The sequence below is a fragment of the Hyla sarda genome, chromosome 6 (assembly GCF_029499605.1).
Source record: "Hyla sarda isolate aHylSar1 chromosome 6, aHylSar1.hap1, whole genome shotgun sequence".
NCBI classification, from domain to species: domain Eukaryota; kingdom Metazoa; phylum Chordata; class Amphibia; order Anura; family Hylidae; genus Hyla; species Hyla sarda.
In genome coordinates, this window is record NC_079194.1 from 124,695,111 (window position 1) to 124,717,805 (window position 22,695).

The 22,695-nt window shown below is 41.6% G+C and overlaps 1 protein-coding gene across 7 annotated transcripts in view; it reads left to right on the forward strand.

The window, feature by feature from the left end:
• The window catches only part of SLC6A6 (solute carrier family 6 member 6), a 345,728-nt gene extending 324,819 nt beyond the window's left edge, over positions 1–20,909 (forward strand). For all 7 annotated transcript variants that reach the window (XM_056524916.1, XM_056524917.1, XM_056524914.1 and 4 more), the window contains 5 exons: positions 2,933–3,070; positions 9,986–10,088; positions 13,235–13,335; positions 13,589–13,759; positions 13,838–20,909. In XM_056524916.1, the coding sequence (XP_056380891.1) occupies positions 2,933–3,070; positions 9,986–10,088; positions 13,235–13,335; positions 13,589–13,759; positions 13,838–13,966 (642 nt within the window). In that variant the 3' untranslated portion in view covers positions 13,967–20,909. The remainder of the gene's footprint in view (positions 1–2,932; positions 3,071–9,985; positions 10,089–13,234; positions 13,336–13,588; positions 13,760–13,837) is intronic.
• The last annotated feature ends 1,786 nt before the right edge of the window (positions 20,910–22,695 follow it).

The following is a 22,695-nucleotide window of genomic DNA, read 5'->3' on the forward strand; positions in this document are numbered from 1 at the left end:
TGTGGTCGAACCCCTTGTGATCAGAAACTTAACCCCTATCCTGTGTAGGGGATAAGGAGTAGCAAAGTACCCCTTTAAGCTCTGTAGTATATAGGATTTGGTCAGTAACAGTATGATGGTAATACAGTCATGGCCGTAAATGTTGGCACCCCTGAAATGTTTCAAGAAAGTGATGTATTTCTCACAGAAAAGAATTGCAGTAACACATGTTTTGCTATATACATGTTTATTCCCTTTGTGTGTATTGGAACTAAACCAAAAAAGGAGGAAAAAAAAGCTAATTGGACATAATGTCACACCAAACTCCAAAAATGGTCTGGACAAAATTATTGGCACCCTTTCAAAATGTGGAAAAATAAGATTGTTTCAAGCATGTGATGCTCCTTTAAACTCACTTGGGGAAAGTACCAGGTGTGGGCAATATAAAAATCAAACCTGAAAGCAGATAAAAATGAGAGAAGTTCACTTAGTCATTGCAATGTTTGTCTGTGTGTGCCACACTAAGCATGGACAACAGAAAGAGGAGAAGAGAACTGTCTGAGGACTTCAGAACCAAAATTGTGGAAAAATTAAAAAAATCTCAAGGTTACAAGTCCATCTCCAGAGATCTAGATTTGCCTTTGTCCACAGTGCGCAACATTATCAAGAAGTTTGCAACCCATGGCACTGTAGCTAATCTCCCTGGGAATGGACGGAAGAGAAAACTTGATGAAAGGTGTCAACGCAGGATAGTCCGGATGGTGGATAAGCAGCCCCAAACAAGTTCCAAAGATATTCAAGCTGTCCTGCAGGCTCAGGGAGCATCAGTGTCAGCGTGAACTATCTGTCAACATTTAAATTAAATAAAACGCTATGGCAGGAGACCCAGGAGGACACAGACACAGAGACATAAAAAAGCAAGACTACATTTTACCAAAATGAACTTGAGTAAGCCAAAATCCTTCTGGGAAAATGTCTTGTGGACAGATGAGACCAAGATAGAGCTTTTTGGTAAAGCACATAATTCTGCTGTTTACCGAAAATGGAATGAGACCTCCAAAGAAAAGAACACAGTACTTACAGTGAAATATGGTGGAGGTTCAATCATGTTTTGGGGTTGTTTTGCTGTCTCTGGCACTGGTTGCCTTGAATGTGTGAAAGGCATCATGAAATCTGAGGATTAACAACAGATTTTGGGTCGCACTGTACAGCCCAGTGTCCGAAAGCTGGGTTTGTCCGAGATCTTGGGTCTTCCAGCAAGACAATGACCCCAAACATATGTCAAAAAGCACCCAGAAATGGATGGCAAGAAAGCACTGGAGAGTTCTAAAGGGGGCAGCAATGAGTCCAGATCTAAATCCCATTGAACACCTGTAAAATTGCTGTTGGGAAAAGGCGCACTTCCAATAAGAGAGACCTGGAGCAGTTTGCAAAGGAAGAGTGGTCCAACATTCCGGCTGAGAGGTGTAAGAAGCTTATTGATGGTTATAGGAAGCCACTGATTTCAGTAATTTTTTTCCAATTTGCTTTTTTCCTCCCTTTTTTGGTTTAGTTCCAATACACACAAAGGGAATAAACATGTGTACAGAAAAACACGTGTTACTCCAATCCTTTTCTGTGAGAAATACTTTTTTTCTTGAAAAATTTCAGGGGGTGCCAACATTTACGGCCATGACTGTATGTATGGTGACATTTCCTCTGTACTTCCTTCCTCATTAAACTCATGAGCTCTTGTTTTTCTTGTCCTGTGTCCTGTGAGAGGCCCCAAAATTTCTGATGGCAGCCCTGGGTGTCTGTACAAGATCAAACAGCCTCTACTATTGAACTCCATAATAAATATATGCCACTGTATATGTAATAAAGTTAGGCTCCCCCTACTGGTGGCTGCAGGCAGCCAGGCCAGAAATTTGTGATGTAACCTTGTGAGAAAGGAAAGTGTTATAATGAGTTTTTATATTATAAAAATTGTAAACACAATTTTGCATCTAATTTAGCATAAAGAACAAAGAATAAACAACCTACAGAGATGTATCTATTTTCTACACTAAACATCTCTTGAAATTATTAACCCCTTATCCACCCTAAAGAAGCAGGAATATTCAGTGTTAAAGGGGTACTCCGGCGGAAAACTTTTAATTTATTTAAATTTTTTTTTTAAATTTTAAAATCAACTGGTGCCAGAGAGTTAAAGAGATTTGCAAATTACTTCTATTAAAAAAAAATCTTAATCCTTCCAGTACTTATTAGCTGCTGAATACTACAGAGGAAATTATTTTCTTTTTGGAACACAGAGCTCTCTGTGGACATCACGAGCACAGTGCTCTCTGCTGACATCTCTGTCCATTTTAAGAACTGTGCAGAGCAGCATATGTTTTCTATGAGGATTTCCTCATACTCTGGACAGTTTGTAAAATGGACAGAGATGTCAGCAGAGAGCACTGTGCTTGTGATGTCAGCAGAGAGCTCTGTATTCCAAAAAGAAAATAATTTCCTCTGTCGAATTCAGCAACTAATAAGTACTAGAAGGATTAAGATTTTTTTTAATAGAAGTAATTTACAATTCTGTTTAATTTTCTGGCACCAGTTGATTTAAAAAAAAAAAAAAGTTTTCCACCGGAGTACCCCTTTTAACCTATAATATTACTTATATGAATTAGCTTTTGCATAATAGGGACACAAATACAAGAGGCGTACTACATGGTGAGGAATGTAAAGCTGTGAGATTCTTGATACAATATTACAAATGAAAAGCTTAGGTACCACAGCTCAGGACAGTATTAGACAATAGACTTAGATAAACCCTGGAGTTATACGATGAGGTGACCCAGTGATTTTATAGGTTCCTTGTGAGATAATGAACTGTATACTTGGAGATCAGTCTGTTGATTTACTGCCACCACGTTGACCAGTGTTGCCCCTCTCATTCATGGTTGTGTTTTTTTCCCCCTGACAGTTTGTTGAAGTTGAAGGACAGATCACATCATTAGTTGATCTGTACCCGTCCTTCCTACGGAAGGGTTACAGGCGAGAGATCTTCATCGCTATTGTGTGTTTCCTCAGCTATCTTTTGGGGTTAACTATGGTCACAGAAGTAAGTACCCAGTACTCACATGGCAATTGTTCTTATTTGTGTAGCTGATGCTGGTGTCTCAATGATATCTCTTTTTCTTTTCGTTGCTTGGGGTTATGTGTACAGATATGGAATGGAAACATATGTATGGTCTCCCTGTGTGTAAGTTTCTGCACACACTTGTGTGGTTGGTAGATCAGTTAGCTTTTCAATAAATTACCCACAACACTTTGTATGTAGGGGATTTTAGTGTAAGCTCCCCAGGAATATAGAATAAATACACTATGAGGAGAATTATCATAACATGTGCAGAGGAAAAGTGGAGAAGTTGCCCAGAGCAACCAGATTGCTTCTTTATAAAATGGTCGAACAGCTGCATTTAAACGTTGCATCATCTTGCCAAATGCCAACGGCCGGATGGAGTGGTGTAAAGCACATTACCACTGGACTATGGAGCAGTGGAAAAAAGTGTTCTGTGGGGTAAGGAATCACACTTCTCTATCTGGCAGGCTGAAGAGTCTGGTTTTGGTGAATGCCAGCAGAATGTTACCTCACCTGTTACCTGACTGCACGTTTGGGGAATCCAACATTGAATAACTTGACTGGCCTGCTAACAGCCCGTACTACAACCCCATCAAACACTTTTGGGATGAACAGAGATTACAAGCCAGGCCCTTTCATCCTACATCAGTGTCTGACCTTATGAATGTTCATCCGGGTGAATGGGCAAAAATTCCCACAAAATCTTGTAGAAAGTCTTCCCAGAAGAGTGAAAGCTGTTATAACTGCAAAGGGGGAAACAACCCCATATTAATGCCAGTGGATTTAGAATGGAATATCTTAAAGGAAAGTAAGTGGTCATCCTGTTTACCCACACTAAACCCAATACACTGAGTTACAGTGTGGGTGAACGGGAGACCGATTAGGGGCCGTGAATGAGTTAAATACTTACCAGTAGTCCGGAGCTGTGTCCCTCTGAAGATCCTTTTCTATCCCCGCACAATTGCGCACAGGAGGCGGGCCTGCTAGCTGAATTTGAATATTTATTGGCACTGGCCACGTAAGCACTCAGTATGCGCAAGCGCTCTTGTGACCAGCGCCAATTAATATTCAAATCTACCCCTCAGGCCCACCTCCTGTGCACAATTCAGCAGGGATAGAAGAAGATCTTCAGGGAGACACGGCTCCGGACTACAGGTACGTATTTAACTAATTGACGACCCCTCATCGGTCTCCTGTTCACCAACACTGTAACCCAGTGTATTGGATTTAATGTGGGTGCACAGGATGACAGTTTTTCTTTAAAAGCTCCTGTAGATGTAACATGTAGGTGTCCCAGAACATTTGTCCATATAGTGTACATTCAGTGTTTATGCAATGTAAAACCAGAGGTGGTGTGATGGGGCAAAAAAGTGACCACCCCACTGTGACCATGATATGTGCTCATTGATTGTTACTAATGTTGGACATCAGTGATCTCACTGATGCTCGCTATTAACCCTTAAGATGCCCACCATTAACCTTTCAGATGCTGTAATCAATACTAATGACATCTGAAGCATTAGGGAGGCTTTGAGAGACTCATCGGACCACTGGGGACATGATCACAAGGGGTACATTGAGTAAAGATCATGGCCGGAGCTCCGTTCACCTGCACCAGGGCCGCTTCGGGGGCCTTCTGACAGACCATACAAGTAGATTGCCAATATCCCTGAACAGTGCTATCCCTATGCATAGCACTGAACAGTAATAGCAATCAGTAAATTGCTGGTTATACTCTCCTATGGGGACTTAAAAAAAATTTAAGGAAAAAAAATGTTTTAATAAATGTGAATAAGCCCCTCCCAAAGAAAAAATTTTATCACCCCTTTTCCCATTTGACAAATAAAATTGTAGAAAAAAACAAACAAACAACAAATGTCAAAACTCTTATATTGTTAATGATCCCATACAGTGAACTGCATAAACACAACTAAAGTACCAAAGTCCAAAATCTCTGACTTTTGGTCACATCAAATCCCAGAAAAAAAAAAATGATAAAAAAAGCCAAATTTATGCAAACATGGTAGCGATAAAAACAAGAGATTACAGCACAAAAAAATTGGCCTCATACAGCTGCATATACAGAAAAACAAGAAAGTAATAGAGAGTCAGAATAGGGAAATTTTATTTGTGAAAAAAGTTAGATAGAAAAGCATGTAATAAAAAAAAGCATGTAATAAAAGCGTGTAATAAAAAAAAAAATAATAATAAAAAAAAACAAGCCCTCATGGGTCTGTAGATGGAAAAATAAAGAGATTTGGTTCTTAAAAGGTGAAAAGGTAAACATGAAAATTGTGTCCTTAAGGGGGTTAAGGCCTTTTTATTTGGCTCATTTCTTATGCAAATGAGTGTTGTTAGGAAAACTAATTTCCAATAATCAGCCCCTGTAAAAATCTAAAAGAAGCCTTTGGTAGTCCCTGCAAAAAATACAAAGGCATCCGCTATCTTTATAACCGAATAAACAGAAATAAGCTTTTACTCAACCCCCACAGAACTCTCATTACTCTAAAAAGCTTATCCAAAATTGAAATAATTTATTAACATAATCATATATTTTCAGACTACGTCTTTTATTCCTGTTTATCCAACTTATATATCGTAAGATATTACTTCCCACTTCCTTCCACTCAACAATCAGATTGCTTTTTCATTTTTCACAGGTTTCTTTAAAAAATGAAAGAGGCAAGCTGATTGGTTGCCATGGGCAACTGCACCACTTCTCCTCTACACGGGTTTTGATAAATCTCCCATATGGACCCTTTGCAGGTGGGCTGTCAATAAAATACCAGCTGCTGGATGCCATATCAGTTTTATGGCGGCTCAAGCTGCACGCCCTCTCTTTGATCCTGTGAACATTAATCTAAGCATATTAACTATCAACAACAATATAACTTATCTTATCTCCTATCCTTCGGATAGGGGATCATTTATAGATTGCAGGGGTTCTGAGCGCTGGGGTCCCCTGTGATCTCCTGTACGAGGCTGCGGCAGTCAGCCGGGAGGACTGTGTCGCCCCCAGAAGAAAGCCGCGGCAGGCACACCCCCTCCATGCATCTCTATGGGATTCATGGAGTGGGTGTTCCGGCTGCCACGTCATGCGGGGACAGAACGCCCCCTTTCCTGTACATTGCCGTGGCCCCGTACGGGAGATCGCAGGGGGGCCCCGCGATCTATAACTTATCCCCAATCCAAAGGATAGGGGATAAGTTATGAGCACTACAGATGTCCTTTAAGCTTGTCAGCTTTAACCAGTAAAGCAGAGTGAGGGGCAGCAGGCTGAGCTGCCAGAGAGCCCATCTGATTGATCGAATCCTCTTTAACATCCAGCAACTAGTAGTGTAATGGAACACTGTCTGAACATTTAAAACCAATTGTTTGTATGTATTTTATTAGAAAACAAAAAGCAATCTAAAAAATTGCTGCAAAGGTGTCCATAGCCTTTACTTCCCCTGTAATGCTATACTTAAATATGGAAGCGGATCATCACTATGTATTATTATTATTTTGGGTGGGAAGATGTGTTAAATGAAAAATAATGAATAATACCATGGCTCTAAATTTTATATTCAATTCATGGTACTGGGTAATATCTATGAATCAAGATGATCAACAGCGGTAAAATACAGGGAGTACTTGAGATCTCAGTTTTAGCAGGGGAACAGAAATACCCTAAAATATTTTTGTAACTGTACAAGCCTTTGTACTGCGTCCAGAAGGGGCTTGTGTTTATTTGCTCTCTGTAAATGCTGTGGGCATTTTTCTTTATCTCCATTTAGCCGTGCAGGGAATGACTTAATCCTAATTTTCCACTCTAGTACCAGGCTAACTTGAGACTACGAACTCACATGTTTACCAGCCTTTTCCTCTCTTGTTAAAGTAAATAGAGATTTTTTTCATAAGTCACCACTATACATTGAAAAGTCCACAATTTTCCTAATGTATACTTCTTATAAAGAAAGTTCCTTATCCTATTTTCTATGCATACTCCCTGTACAAGGCATGATGAAGTCATAGTTGAAGGGTTGTTTAATTGGGACTCCCTTTTATGAGTTAGAGGAGAATCCTGATACAAAGAACCTGCTCTGGTCACGTATTACAGTGTGGTGCCATGGATGTAGTGTAAGGTAGATGCGGGGCAGATGTTATGGCCCAAGGGGCAGGTGGAATTAACCCCTTCTGTCATGACGCCAGGGCCTGGTTTAGCCTAAACCACCCGAAAGGTAGTACGGCTAATCCTAGGTTAGGCAGGCGCAATAAAGAGTCCAAGGCCAGATTAAGGATAACGGTAGCTTTACTGAGGCAAGACAGATGGTACAGTCTATGCAGTTCAGCCAATATCACAGAGAAGTGGCCAGTGACACATTGGGACCTCGCAGGCTTTCTGGGACTTGCAGTGACTTGACAGACTATGATGCAGGTCACATTGACAATAGATGACTATAGATGACTTGACTTGAGATGGTGACAGACAAATGAAATGTTGAATTGAAATGACAATTGAACTTGACTTACTCAGGACCGACTGGTGGCTGCAGTAATTTTGACTTGAGGCCTCCAATGGCTGGACACAGGCACCGGAACACTTGAATTCACTAGACCTCAGCAGAAGTAGCAATGAGCTAAGAGAGAGATTGTAGCTCCTCCCCTTGTTATGTAGGGGGGCTGTTCAAGGAGCCCATAGGACACTTGGGAGGTCACCTGGTCACTGGGGATTCTCTGGGTAATGAACATGTGATACAAACATGTGACTATTACAATGCTATTTATACTAGGTACAATGCTTTTAATATACAAAACCTATATGGGAGACGCTGCAGTGGAGCCCTGGGGACATGCAGGGACTCTGCCTGACTGGACAGGAGGACAGTACGGAGCCACATCCCGTACTGGGACATTGCAACAGGATTACCTTTTACTTTAAAGAAAAACCTTTTGTTCCCCACATCATGCACACTCACCATCACTAGTCCTGCAGCACTATTTGTTTCATTCCAGCACAGCTACATCCATATCGTCCATTACCCTAACTGGATAATGTGATCACCAGCACAGAAATCAGTGTTTAATGTGTCAGAGGAAGTGGTTAGTTCGCTGTGAACTACAGGAGGACCTCATCACTTATCAGATTTCTTCTGGCTGCTCACCTCATGGCAATATTTCTAAACCTTAAAAAATTAAATATGAACTTTGAATATAAGTTAGGCACAAGACATACAAAAGACAGGGATGTGGAATCGCTGACGCCCAGGACATGCAGTTCCAGGCGCCGGGCAGGTGAATTTTTCTGGCCCTTAGCCCTGCTTCGGGCAAGCAGGGCCTGACCTGACAAGCGAGGCGGCCCTCAGCGACTCCTGCCCGCTCCGTACTCTGCAGCCCCTGTCTGTTCTCAGTAGCCGAGGGTCGCCGCTAATAGCCAGCATGTGGCGATCATCGCGGGTGGCTGTTAACCCTTTAGATCACTGCTGGCAAAGTTGACAGTGGCATCTAAAAGGACATGTGAATGCTCCCTGGCGGGCTAGTGGGGTGGATCGCCCCCCCCCCTGCAGTGCGATTGCAGGGGGCGATCCACTATAGAGGTAGCCTGACTGCTTACCTCTGTTCCTTGGTGTCTGTGGCTTGGTCATTGATAGAGCCTGGCTGGACTAGGCTCAATCAATGGATCACAGAGCACACAGATCAATGGAGTTCAATAGAACTCTATTGATCTATATGAGGAATGTAATGATTCCTCCTAAAAGTCTAATAAAGTGTAAAACAAAAAAAACAACACATTTTTTTTTATAAAAGTTTAAAAGACACATTAACCCCTTCCATGTTAAAAGTTCAAATCACCACCTTTGCCTCTATAAAAACATGTAAACATAATAAAAATAAACATATTTAGTATCGCTGCGTGTGTAATTGTACGAACTATTAAAATATAACATTATGTATCCCATACGATAAATGGCATAAATGTAAAAATTACCAAACCACAGAATTGCAATTTTTATAATATCCCAGAAAAAAACTGTTAAAAAGCGATTAAAAAGTCAGATCAATACCAAAATGGTACCGATACAAAAACCTGTACCACGTTTGTTTGTTCCATATGGCATGTGAATAACTCATCCTTTTCCTCGAGTCTTTGCGCTGGACCTTCCCATTCTTGGTTTGTACTTGGGTGTTGTCCGCACCCGGTCCGTGCCGCACCTGGGGTGAGCTGAAGCACTGCTCAGTTTGTGCTGTTTCTTTGAAAAAACTGATTATGGCGCAAAAAATTTACCCTCATATAGCCTGGTATGCGAAAAAAAAAATTAAAAAGCTACAGGGGTCAAAAAAATGGCAATTAAAAAAATGTGAAAAAGTTCAGAATTTTTTTTAAAATTAGTAAAACATGACGGAAACTATACAAATCTGGTATTGCTGTAATCAGGCTGGCCTAAAGTATCAAAACAACATGTTAGCTCAACCACAAGGTGAATGGCGTAGAAAAGAAAACCACCAAAAGAGTGTAAAAGTGAAAATTGGTCCAGACTAGTGGATCGTCATGAGGGACAAGTAGATTTTGCTCTGTTTTAGTCCGTGGACAAGTCGTTTTTTATTAAATTTCCACACCCCTGAAAAGAACCTCCACATTATGCTCTAATAGTCTTTGCTTTGCTTTATAAGAAAAAGAAACAAATTCCTGCAGTGTTTCTTTAAATGTTTGCCATTTTCTACAACTACCCACTTTCCCCTTGATAACAGGTGACGGTAAATGAGGACTCACTGCCATAGTGTTTTTATTTTATTTTAAATTTACACTGTATATCTATTGTATATACTCTGCTGGCCCTTCCATCAAGATGGCTTGTTACTTTGTCAATGTGCCTGTTGGTTCTTAGGGGTAACCCCTCTTTTTTTCTTACACAGGGTGGCATGTATGTATTCCAGCTTTTCGACTACTATGCAGCGAGTGGTGTCTGTCTCCTGTGGGTTGCATTCTTTGAATGTATTGCTGTAGCCTGGATTTATGGTATGTTTTATGGCCAGCAGGGGTTGACTGACAACACTCAGGGCCCCCGGGCCAAAAAAAGCAAGGGCCCCTCCGCAAGGCTTCACCACTGGGCACACTTCTGCCATGCCCCTATTCCACCCAAATCCCTCCACCACCCCTACACACAAAATAAACTAAAATGTATATGCATGTGTGTGTGTATATATATATATATATATATATATATATATATATATATGTATATATAAATATATAAAACACTTTATCGTATGTAAAATCATTTTCCATGACCAACAATACCAGTATACAAGGAGGAAATATTTACACAATAACTGGATAATACCATCATACTGTACTGAATAAAACCATTATAAACACAGACCAGTATACAGTGTCCATATAGCGGTAGATACCAGCTGTACAGAGATCTGTATACAATATCAGTAGATAGATATCAGCTGTACACAGGATCTGTATACCATAGAAGTGATTACAGTTACATCTAGGGACTCAAAATTACATCTTTTCTGATCGGCGGTGTCCTTTTCCTTTTCTTCTCCATCCGGATCAGACCGCCATGTCGAACTCTTAACATCTGCAGGACAAACTTGTTAGACTCTGCATTTTTCCAGTGCCCCCCCCCCCCTTTTCTACATAATCTCCCCATCTATAGGCCTGCACAATAAAAGGGCAAGTAGGTAGGTAGGTAACTTAGTAACTAGTTCGGTAGATCAGGAAGCCAGATATGTAGGTAGGTGACTAGCCAGGTAGGTAGCCAGGCAAGTAGGTAGGTGGCTAGCTAGGTATTTAGGCAGCCAGGTATGAAGGCCAGGTATGTACATAAATACAGTCATGATTGTAAATGTTGGCACCCCCGAAAATTTTCTAGACAATTAAGTATTTCTCACAGAAAAGGATTATAGTAACATGTTTTGCTATACAGGAATAAAAGCAAATTGGACATAATGTCACACCAAACTCCAAAAATGGGCTGGACAAAATTATTGGCACCCTCAACTTAATATTTGGTTGCACATCCTTTGGAAAAAATAACTGAAATCAATCGCTTCCTATAACCATCAATAAGCTTCTTACACCTCTCAGCCGGAATGTTGGACCACCTTTGCAAACTGCTCCAGGTCTCTATTATTGGAAGGGAGATTTTCCCAACAGCAATTTTAAGATCTTTCCACATGTGTTCAATGGGATTTAGATCTGGACTCCTTGTTGGTCACGTCTGAACTTTCCAGCGCTTTGTTGCCATCCATTTCTGGGGGCTTTTTTATTTATATTTGGGGTCACTGTTCTGCTGGAAAACCCAAGATCTCGGACGCAAACCCAGCTTTCTGACACTGGGCTGTGCAGTGCGACCCAAAATCCGTTGGTAATATTCAGATTTCATGATGCCTTGCACACATTAAAGGCACCCAGTGCCAGAGACCGCAAAACAACCCCAAAACATCAGTGAACCTCCACCATATTTCACTGTAGGAACTGTTATTTTTTTTGTAGGCCTCATTCTGTTTTCGGTAAACAGTAGAATGATGTGCTTTACCAAAAAGCTCTATCTTAGTCTCAGCTGTCCACAAGACATTTTCCGAGAAGGATTTTTGCTTACTCAAGTTCATTTTGGCCAAATGTAGTCTTGCTTTTTTATGTCTCTGTGTCAGCAGTGGGGTCCTCCTGGGTCTCCTGCCATAGCGTTTCATTTCATTTCATTTAAATGTCGATGGATAGTTTGCGCTGACACTGATGCTCCCTGAGCCTGCAGGACAGCTTGAGTATCTTTGGAACTTGTTTGGGGCTGCTTATCCACCATCCGGACTATCCTGCATTGACACCTTTCATAAATTTTTCTCTTCCGTCTACGCCCAGGGAGATTAGCTATAGTACCATGGGTTGCAAACTTCTTGAAAATGTTGCGCACTGTGGACAAAGGCAAATCTAGTTCTCTGGAGATGACTTGTAACCTTGAGATTGTTGATATTTTTTCACAATTTTGGTTCTCAAGTCTTCAGACAGTTCTCTTCTCTTTCTTTTGTCCATGCTTAGTGTGGCACACCCAGGTGAGTTTAAAGGTGCATCACATGCTTAAAACAATCTTATTTTTCCATAATTTTGAAAGGGTGGCAATAATTTTGTCCAGCCCATTTTTGGAGTTTGGTGTGACATCATGTTCAATTTGCTTTTTTTCCTCCCTTTTTTTGGTTTAGTTCCACACAAAGGAATAAACATGTGTATAGCAAAACATGTGTTAGGTAGTTTGTCCCCATATTAGTTAGACAGGAACATAGAAGTTAGTCCCCCTCAGCAGGTACAGGCAGTATTGTTCCCCCACAGCAGGTACAGGCAGCAGCGTTACCCCACAATAGGTACAGGAAGCAGCGTTCCCCCACATTAGGTACAGCCAGCAGAGTTCCCCCACAGTAGGTATAGGCAGCAGAGTTCCCCCACAATAGGTACAGGCAGCATTGTCCCCAACAATAGGTACAGTCAGCAGAGATCCCCCACGATAGGTACAGTCAGCACTGTCCCCCCACAATAGATACAGGCAGCATTGTCCGCCACAATAGGTACAGGCAGCATTGTCCCCCACAACTATATGTGTCCTACACAGCGATCTCCTCCTCATCAGGGGCCCACGTCTTCTATCCTCCACAGTGCACGCGCTGATGAGTGACATCATCTGTGCCTGCACTGCGTGGGGGCGGACGTCACATCTCCACTTTGTGTAGGCCGTAGATGCGGTTCACACAGAGGATGCTTTCTGTTGTATGTGTGTAAGCCGCACATACAGCAGAAAGGAGCGCTGTCTGCTGGGGTTCAGTGTCCTGGATCCTCAGTAGCGGAGGGGGTGACGGGCCCTTTACCCCTGATGGCCAATATGTTGTTTGTATCTTGGGCCATGTCCCGGTGCTTATATCGTGTTAGGGTATGGCCATACATTTCCCACAGTGGCAAATCATATGAATTGTCATGCAGGAAGATTTTCTTTAAAATGTATTTAATACCTGCAGTTGTGGATTTTGCTTCCCCATTCAAGTCAGTGCGGAACATTTGTTACAACCACAGCCTATCCACAACATTAGTTGACTTGCTACATATTTTAGATGTTTATTTTTAAATGCTGTGGAAAATGCCTTACATTGTCTTTTGCTCTGCAGGCGCTGATAATTTATATGACAACATTGAGGACATGATTGGGTACCGGCCAGGACCGTGGATGAAATGGAGCTGGTGTGTAGTTACCCCTCTGCTTTGTGTGGTGAGTTCTCTCTCTTTTGAAAAACTTTGTGCCTCCCTATAGAGCAGTGTTCCCAACCAATGTGCCACCAGCTGTTGTAAAACTACAACTCCCAGCATATCCAGGTAGCTTAAAGCTCTACAGGCATGCTGGGAATAGTAGGTTTGTAAGAGCTGGACTCACACTGGTTGGGATACACTGCTATATAAGCGTGTAACTTAGTTGTTTATATGGTGTTTCTATCTCTAATGCATCATTATATATCTTCTTTCAGGGATGCTTCATTTTCTCTTTAGCCAAATATACTCCTCTGACATACAACAAGTATTACACATATCCAGAGTGGGCCATTGGGGTCGGCTGGGGCCTAGCTCTGTGCTCCATGCTATGTATCCCATTGGTCGCAGTATACAGAATTGTGCGTGCAGAAGGATCACTGATTGAGGTATGAGAAGAACCTGCCAACAATTCAGCTAAGAGATCTATATGTTTGTCCTATAAAATGCATTGTTTTTCTTTTCAGAGGATTAAGTTGGTTACAGCCCCAAGAGAGATTAATCGCTGGGCCAAAGAATCTGAGACTTCTGCACCTTTCTGCCCAAATAGTGGCCACATGAAGCCCACGCACGTCATCGTGGAGACCATGATGTAATCCAGTGTCCAGCCACCCTCAGACGAGAGAAACACTCGATCCAGAGGTTTACTAACCCTCTCCTTAGATTCAGGTTTATGGAGATCTCTGTTTGCACTAGAATTCTGATTTGTCGGCTCTTGTAGAGAACATTGTATAATATGTGTGCGCAAGTGCGTATTTTGTATAACTTTGTAGTGAGCCCCTGATCTCTCTGTGTAGAGACAGACTCATATCACAAAGAGATTTAAAACATTGAATTTTTATATATTTCTATATACATTTTAATGATCTTTTATCTGTTGTATCTACCTCCAGTCAACATAAAGAGGCGACAGCCTAACAATGCTTCATTCTCAGCAGAGTACCAAAGGCTGCTTTGCTTCAACTGCCGGGAAGACTCAGGTTAGACATGAAGCTTCTCAGCAGCTAGAGATAAAGATTGCCTAAAACTGGTATACAGCGTTTACTTATAACAACAAGTGATGTAAAAAGTAGGTTTACATCTGAACACCATTTTAAATAATGATATGAATTTACACATTTTAGGAAATAGTTTACTTAGGATGCACTTACACTGTGCAGTTTGGCTGCCAAAACCCAGCTTGGATCATAATGAGGCGTTCCCAAACTCCTGAAGTGGCGGGGGCTGACACTCCTCCTTGCTTCTCTTCCTATTCCTGCTTGATTGTCAGAATTCAGCCTCCAGCACATACACATTGTGCACTGGCAAGATTTGGAAACTGGCCTCAGCTTTCAGATGACTGTCAATCAAGCATGGATGGGAGGGGTGGGCAGGAGGTGTTCTAGCCCTCATAATTTCAGGGGCTTGGGAACACCTCCTCTGTCTTTTGACACCTGATAATGGAAGCACAGACAAAGTTCATTTGGAAGATAAATATTCCGCTTAACTTTGGACAAATGCTGCAACTTTGGTTTAAAATATTTACACTTTATCTCCCAGGGAATCTTGGGAATGTGGCCTTCCAACATATGAAGCCTGTATGCAGGTGAACACCAAAAATTTCTGGCGTAAGGAACATGCGCAAGAAGTCAAGTTGGTTGGTTGTAATGGTCATCTCACAGGTCAAACATACAAACCTTGTCAAAAGTTAAGGAATCCCCACACTTAGCTGTCATCCAGTTTTTTTCTAATTCAGGCCAAATAAATAGACCAGAGACCAACAAAACAGTGTTTCTTTAACGGCTGAACATTTTGGCTTTGTGAGACATAACAAACAAATGGAAGGAAATTATTTTAGTTAATGACAGATGTTTTTCCAGAATTAGTGGAGGAAAAATTATGTCATCGCTATCAACATAAAAAATTCCCAATTAATCCTTTGTGTTACTTGAGCTTTTATTACGTGTGAATTCCTTTATGTCTGGACATTACTAGTAATTAACAATATGCTACAGCCAGATGGTTCCAACTTTTTCAAAGTGTCGATTCAGGGATTGGCTTGTGTGAAATGTCTTCAGCAAAGCAGGAAAAATAACATAGGCATTTGTTTTCTTGTAAATTTCCTATTTTCAAGGTGTAATGCTTGGAGTCTTCTACCCTAAAACTTTTTTATCTTCCTTGGTCTACCCGTATGTTCTCTTTTTTATAATTTTCCCATTTTGTTTATAATTGCACAAGGTTTTACCACACAGCTGACTGGGAACAAGCAACATCTTTTTTCCTCTCTCTGATGAGGATCGTGCCACACATGGTATTTGCTGTGGACGTTTCCATGGATATTCATTAATCCACAGCATTAACAGTAGCAGTCAAGTGGATAATATTCAAAAATAAAAATCTTACCCACATTCCATGTACATTTAACACACACAGCATGTCAATTTAGGCATTGGAAATACTTCTAATTTATTGTGGATTTTCCCTTCTGATTTCATTGGGGGGGATTATATATATGCAGCACTGCAAAATCTGCAGACGCTTTAAGTACCTTCCCTTTAAATAAAGATCCATTTACATTTCTAAAAGAAATCTCAGCACAAGTTGATTCTTATTTTTTTCCCATCCATTGAGGCATTTCATACTTGATCTGGTAAAACATACAATGAAATACATTTTCCTTTCTGTTATGGTATGCATCATGAAACCAAAATGTTCAGCTATTAAACAAGATTAAAATCTATGATTTGTGTATTTGCTACAGATTAACAAAGTTTGTGAACTTCATGTAAGGGTACAACCACACGTGGCATATACACTGCTTACACCCATATACTGGTAGGGAATCTGCATCGAAATATACCTGCTATATAGATTTTAAATCCACAGTGTGCATTTATGTATGTTGTAGATAGGCTAAAGATATTCCCCATTGACTTGAATGGAAATATAAAAATCCACAAGTATAGAATTTTAAATACATAAACCTTTTCAAATGTATATGTATGTATTTTGCACTAAAGTCCTCAACAGCTAATCACCATAATCTTGTGTGGATTTACCTGTGGGAATGTGCAGATTTTCCCCTGGAGAATATCCTCAGCATTTTTATCCCATGTGTTGATCTCATATTTTTGCCAGGGGTTTTATCTATAAAATCTCAACAGATCAGATAACAGCCCTTTAGGGTAAGTTCACACGAACCAGAAATGCTGACAATATTTCCTGCATATGCGTGCTAGAAAAAAACTTCTATTTGGTGCAGATTTATCTTGTGGATTTCCCTGCAGCATACAGATTTGCTGTGGAAATTTTCCACAGTAATCCTGATCTGTGTAAACTTACTCTCGGCCCATCAAATGCAGACTCTGTCCTGTGGAGTAACAGGGGCTGAATTTCATCAGCAGACAAGGCAGTATTTCAGATGATATTTTTTATTTTATAGTTTAGTATACTTTCCCCCATTGTTTTTAAGATAACACCCCAATGATTTCAAACAAGACTGCAAACACTCTAACATATTGGGTTTATCTCAGGGGTTTGCATGTTTTTTTTCCTTACAGAGGAGCTGGAAATGTCCTTGTTGCCCTTGTGTAGTGAGTTAGGTAGTGAGTCATAATTTCATACTTATTTATATGCTACCCATAAAGAAGATTAACATCTCACCAGGGCCGGTTTTGTGGCCATGGGTAAAAATAAAAATGGGGCCCATAGGTCACATGACCAAAGATCACCATGTTGAATTGTGCTGCATCTCAGCTGAAGGCCATAACACAAATGCATTATAGGGTCCAAATCTAAGCTATATAGGGGGAGATTTATGAAAACCTGTGCAGAGGATCAGTGGTGGAGTTGCCCATAGCAACCAATCAGAGGCCTTTTTAAAAATGAGAGTAGCATCCTCTACATAGGCTTTCATAAATCTTCCCCATAGTGAATACTTTTTGCTTAAAGCGCAACGGTCACATAAAAATAGGTCAATAACCTGTCAGCACAAGCCGATCACTGGTATTCTGCAGCCATACATTTATTTTGGCACTCCTTGTCTTCTATGCTGTAAAAATGACTTTTATCTACAGTTGCCACAAGTCAGAGAGGCATAGTCAGGGATCTGCAATCTCTTTTTCGACATCACAGCACCGCCACGGCATCGCTCACTGACTGAGAAAGAAACAGAGCTACGTGCCAGTCAGACTGGGGCAGTGCCCTGATGCCAGAAAAGAGAGGCTTGGCAGCCCTGGGGCATTGTAGATCCCTGGCCACTCCTCTCTGACTTTTGGCAACTGTGGGTAAAAGTAATTTTTACAGCATAGAAGATATAAAGTGCCAAAACAGAGAGATGGCTGCAGTATACCTGTGGTCAGCTCGTAGGCTGCAGTATACCAGTGATGAGCCCGTAGGCCACAGTATACCAGTGATCAGCTCGTAGGCCGCAGTACACCAGTGATCAGCTTGTATGCCGCAGTATACCAGTGATCAGCTCGTAGGCCGCAGTACACCAGTGATCAGCTTGTAGGCCGCAGTATACCAGTGATCAGCTCGTAGGCCGCAGTATACCAGTGATCAGCTTGTAGGCCGCAGTATACCAGTGATCAGCTCGTAAGCCGCAGCATACCAGTGATCAGCTCGTAGGCCGCAGTATACCAGTGATCAGCTCGTAAGCTGCAGTATACCAGTGATCAGCTCGTAGGCCGCAGTATACCAGTGATCAGCTCGTAGGCCGCAGTATATCAGTGATCAGCTCGTAGGCCGCAGTATACCAGTGATCAACTCGTAGGCCGCAGTATACCAGTGATCAGCTCGTAGGCCGCAGTATACCAGTGATCAGCTTGTAGGCCGCAGTATACCAGTGATCAGCTCGTAAGCTGCAGCATACCAGTGATCAGCTCGTAGGCCGCAGTATACCAGTGATCAGCTCGTAAGCTGCAGTATACCAGTGATAAGCTCGTAGGCCGCAGTATACCAGTGATCAGCTCGTAGGCCGCAGTATATCAGTGATCAGCTCGTAGGCCGCAGTATACCAGTGATCAACTCGTAGGCCGCAGTATACCAGTGATCAGCTCGTAAGCTGTGCTGATGGTTATTGACTTATTTTTGCGCTTTAACCATTAAAATAAATCAGACCCTAAAACACTCCTGTATTGTGGCTATGTTAGAGCAGCTCTCACCTGATCAGAAGCCATCACAGCATACAGGACTATTAAATCCAGTGACCATAGGGGGCGTCTTCTCTGATTGTATATGTTCTCTTCTCCATCCAGCCCAGGCAAATATGATGATGTCTCCTGATGACTGAAGACTATACCAAGACATATATGGCCCCTTCTGCAGTCTACCCAAAACTCTATAGTAATACATCCCATCCTTTACACCGCCATCCTGCTTTGCTAATGCTGTGCTTGCTGCTCCCCAATTACCATTTCTACAGCATACCTAGGGGACAGTGTAAAAATCTAATCTAATCAGTAGGATCTGACCCCACTGGAACCCCTGGGGGATTGGTGCAACAGCACATGATCCCATGTTACTCCATTCATTCTCTATGGGGTCTCCATACATGTGAGTGCAGCAATCAGCAATGTTTATAAGTCCCATAGAGAACAAATGGAGCTGCAGGTGCTGCTGCTCCATTCATTTTGGGGACAAGGGACCTGTCTTCTCATGATCGATGGTGGTCCCAGGGGTCAGGTCTCACCGATCAGATATTCTGTGTATTGGTGATGACCTTTGGTGTACAGACCCCAGACTGGACCAAAAGACCCTACCCCTCCACACATTGCTCCCCATGACCCTCACTCATATATACTTCATGACCCCATATCTCACATATACTTCTCTGTATGACCCCCTATCTCACATATACTGCTCCGTATGTCCCCCAATATCACATATACGGTTCTGTATGACCCCATATTTCACATATATACTGCTTCCAATGATCTCCTATCACATATATACTGCTCCCTATAACCTTCTATCACATGTATACTGCTCCCTATGACCTCCTATCACATATATACTGCTCCCTATGACCCCCTATCACATATTTTCTGCTCCCTATGACTCCATATCACATATATACTGCTCCCTTTGACCTCCTATAACACATATACTGCTCTCTATGACCCCCTTCTCCCATCATACACTGCTTCCTATGCTCCCCATATACTGCTGCCTATACCCCCATATATTGCTAACTTTACCCCCTATATACAGTTTATAAGCCCCTCATCACATGTACTGGTCTCCTCACGTCCTTACAGCCCCCCTCCCCCCCCATGCTTTTCCCTATTACCTCCTCCTCCTCTTCGTACACTGTATGATAAAGGACCTGCGATGACATCATCAGGAAGGTCCTTTACCATACAGTGTGAGTGTCTATTCTGCTCTGTGGGCTCTCTGAAGCCTGGGCAATTTGCATAAAATCGCCTCATTTTGCCGCAATTTTACCGCGATTTTGTGCAAATCATGGCAAAATGCAGTAATGTTCCTCTAGAGTTCAGGGGGCCCTTTTGGACATGGGGGCTCTGGGAAATTGCACAGGTTGCCCCTCCCTAAAACTGGCCCTGCATCTGACCACAGCATGCTCCTTTGGACATAGTTGTGATCTATGGTAATATCTGAAGGGCTTGTTCACATCACATTTTTCTTTGTTTAGTACGCACACAGAGGAAAGGTATTGCCAACTTTGAGGATGAGTTAAAAAAAAAAAAAAAATAGCCTAAGGGTGATAGATAGCACTGTATGGCAAGTATGTTTGGCCTCTGCTAAACATAGTCTGTCATAGGGTGGACAAGGAGCTGGCTGCAGTTAGCTGAATAAATTGTAGACATTATCTGGAGGATGAGGCAGGATGGACAGGAGCAGTGTCAGAGTGTCCTGTGTGGAGAAGGAGACAACCTCACTCCCTGACAGTGAAGACTCAGGGGTAGTGGTGCCTCCAGCTGTGTACATGGTGGTACTAGGAGCTGCAGCCACAGGGGACAGGAGGTAAGATAACAGGCAGAAAAGCCAGCCTGCTTATATTTGGAAATGACAGAGTAATTGCGGGCAAAGGCTCCTATGATCTATAGGCCTGTTCTAATGATATCTACTGTTCATAAAACACGGGTCTGTACAAGGGGGAGGCGCTTTTTGGGTAACATATCCCAGTATATGGTATACATAAGACTGGTGGAAGGTTCCAAACGTGATGTGAACATAGCCCAAAACATTAGGAGTCTCCCTGTACATGTATAGACCAAATATGACTTGATACATGTTACAATATTGTTTTGCAATGTTTGGTTGCAGCTCAGTTCCATTGAAGTGAATGGAGCTAAGTTGTAATACCACACAACCTGTGGACAGGGGTAAGGCTGATTTCAGAAAAAATTCTCTCTGATTCTATTCTATTCCTGAAAAGTATTGCACATTTAGCTCCATATTTTCCTCCATTCTAGCACAATTTCTTTGTTGCAGACTGGCTGAATGTCTGCAGCTTTGAATTCACATAAGATGATCGGTTATATTACAAGTAGTGACCAGCTTTTGCCCAAAATAAATTTCAATGTCAAAACTATGACAGCCACATCCACAACTCACTTTAGCTCTATTTAAAAGTGCCATAACCCCAATCATCCATCGTTCACATGATTGTTTGCAACGATCACTTATTGTTTTTCATGACATTTTTTAGCTTTTTCCAGAGCAATTTACTCAGTGTCTAATATTAAGCCACCCAACCATAGGACATTTCTTTCAAAGTAGCATTAGCATAGGATCTGTCAATTTACTTTCAAGTCTTCCAATTTTCACAATTCAGATGTCACTTATCAGACATTTTTACAATTTAATTTCTTTATTACTGATGACTAAACTTTTAGTTTTTGCTTGTCAGCACCATTCTTTTACTTTGCAAGATGTCAGTCTGTAAGAGATTTTAGTTTCCTGTACAGATGGCCGGAGAGATCATTGTGTAATGCAAAGAACCATCTTGGCTATACTATATAGTGTGGCCTCCTGTGTTACATTTTGTGGTGAACAAAGAGGAGAAGGGACCTCATACTAAACCACTCCCCTAATAACTATAAAGGAACAGGTTGATTATACACTGTTTTCACTGAACAATAAAGTTAACGCCAATGGTTGTGTTCACACTGCGTTGTTTTGTTTATGTTTAAAGGGTTATCCAAGGGGAGTTTTTTTTTTTTCGAACTATGGCCATTGTGTGGGATATATAAAAAAAAAATAACTCTAGTGTCCTGCTCCAGTCCCCCGATGCAATTGTCTTCCTGAGCTGTAGCTTTACTTGTTGTCCTGGACAGCACCTAGGCCCAGTGAGTCATACTGCAGCTCAGCGAATTGCTAGCCAAGGTAGGACATTGTTGCAGCCAGCGATTTGCTGAGCTGCAGTATAACACACTGGGCCCTGGAGCTTCCATAGACTATACGTCACATTGCAGCTCAGAAAGGCAGTCGCATCGGGGGACTGGAGCAGGACAGTGGAGGCACTGCGGGAGCGCTGGAGGTAAGTAGATGTTTACATTTTTTTAATATCACACAATGGAAAAAACCTCCACCAGATAAGGCTCCTTTCACACTGCCGTTAGTGCCCGGCAGCGTGACGGCCATTAGAAGATAGTGGGAGAAAAATTTGTGATTGCAGCATCTTTTTCTCCCAATACCTTCCGGCAGCGCCTACTGACATGTCAAGCGAATGGGATCCTCTGTGCCCATTATGACCCGCTATGTCACACTAACGGCCGTTAAAAGCAAAAGAAAAAAGAGAGCCTTAACGGCCATTTGTGGCAGAGCCCAATGGCAGTGTGAAAGTAGCCTAACCCCTATGTATTTAGCAAAAAAAAAAAAAAAGGTACTTTGCGTTATGTTAAAATTTCAATGTTTTCCAAAGTGAAATGTAAATGTAGAATAATTTTTAGCATCCATTTATGATATATGTTTTTATTCAAGAGTATAAAAACAATGAACCCTAAATGTAAGTAGAAAACATAGTGCGAACCTACTGTGAAGATCAAATATATACATATATAAATATAAAAATATAATCCAACAATACAAATATCAAGTAACATCACACGATCCTGTCATGAGAATGAACCTACTATGGTCCAGCATTAACCCTTTCCAGGCTGGCAGTGACACAGGCTCTGCTATAGCAGGGAAGGGATTTAATGCATTTCCTGTACAATATATTACTGATTTCACTTTGCTGTTTTATCCTGTAATGATAGAGGCTTTTGTAATTAACATTAATAATAAAGATTAAAATCATGAATATAAACTGTGAAGCTATTACTGTGTGCGACCTCCTGGAAAAGAGCTGTCCCCTCCCCTGCCATGTGGTTTT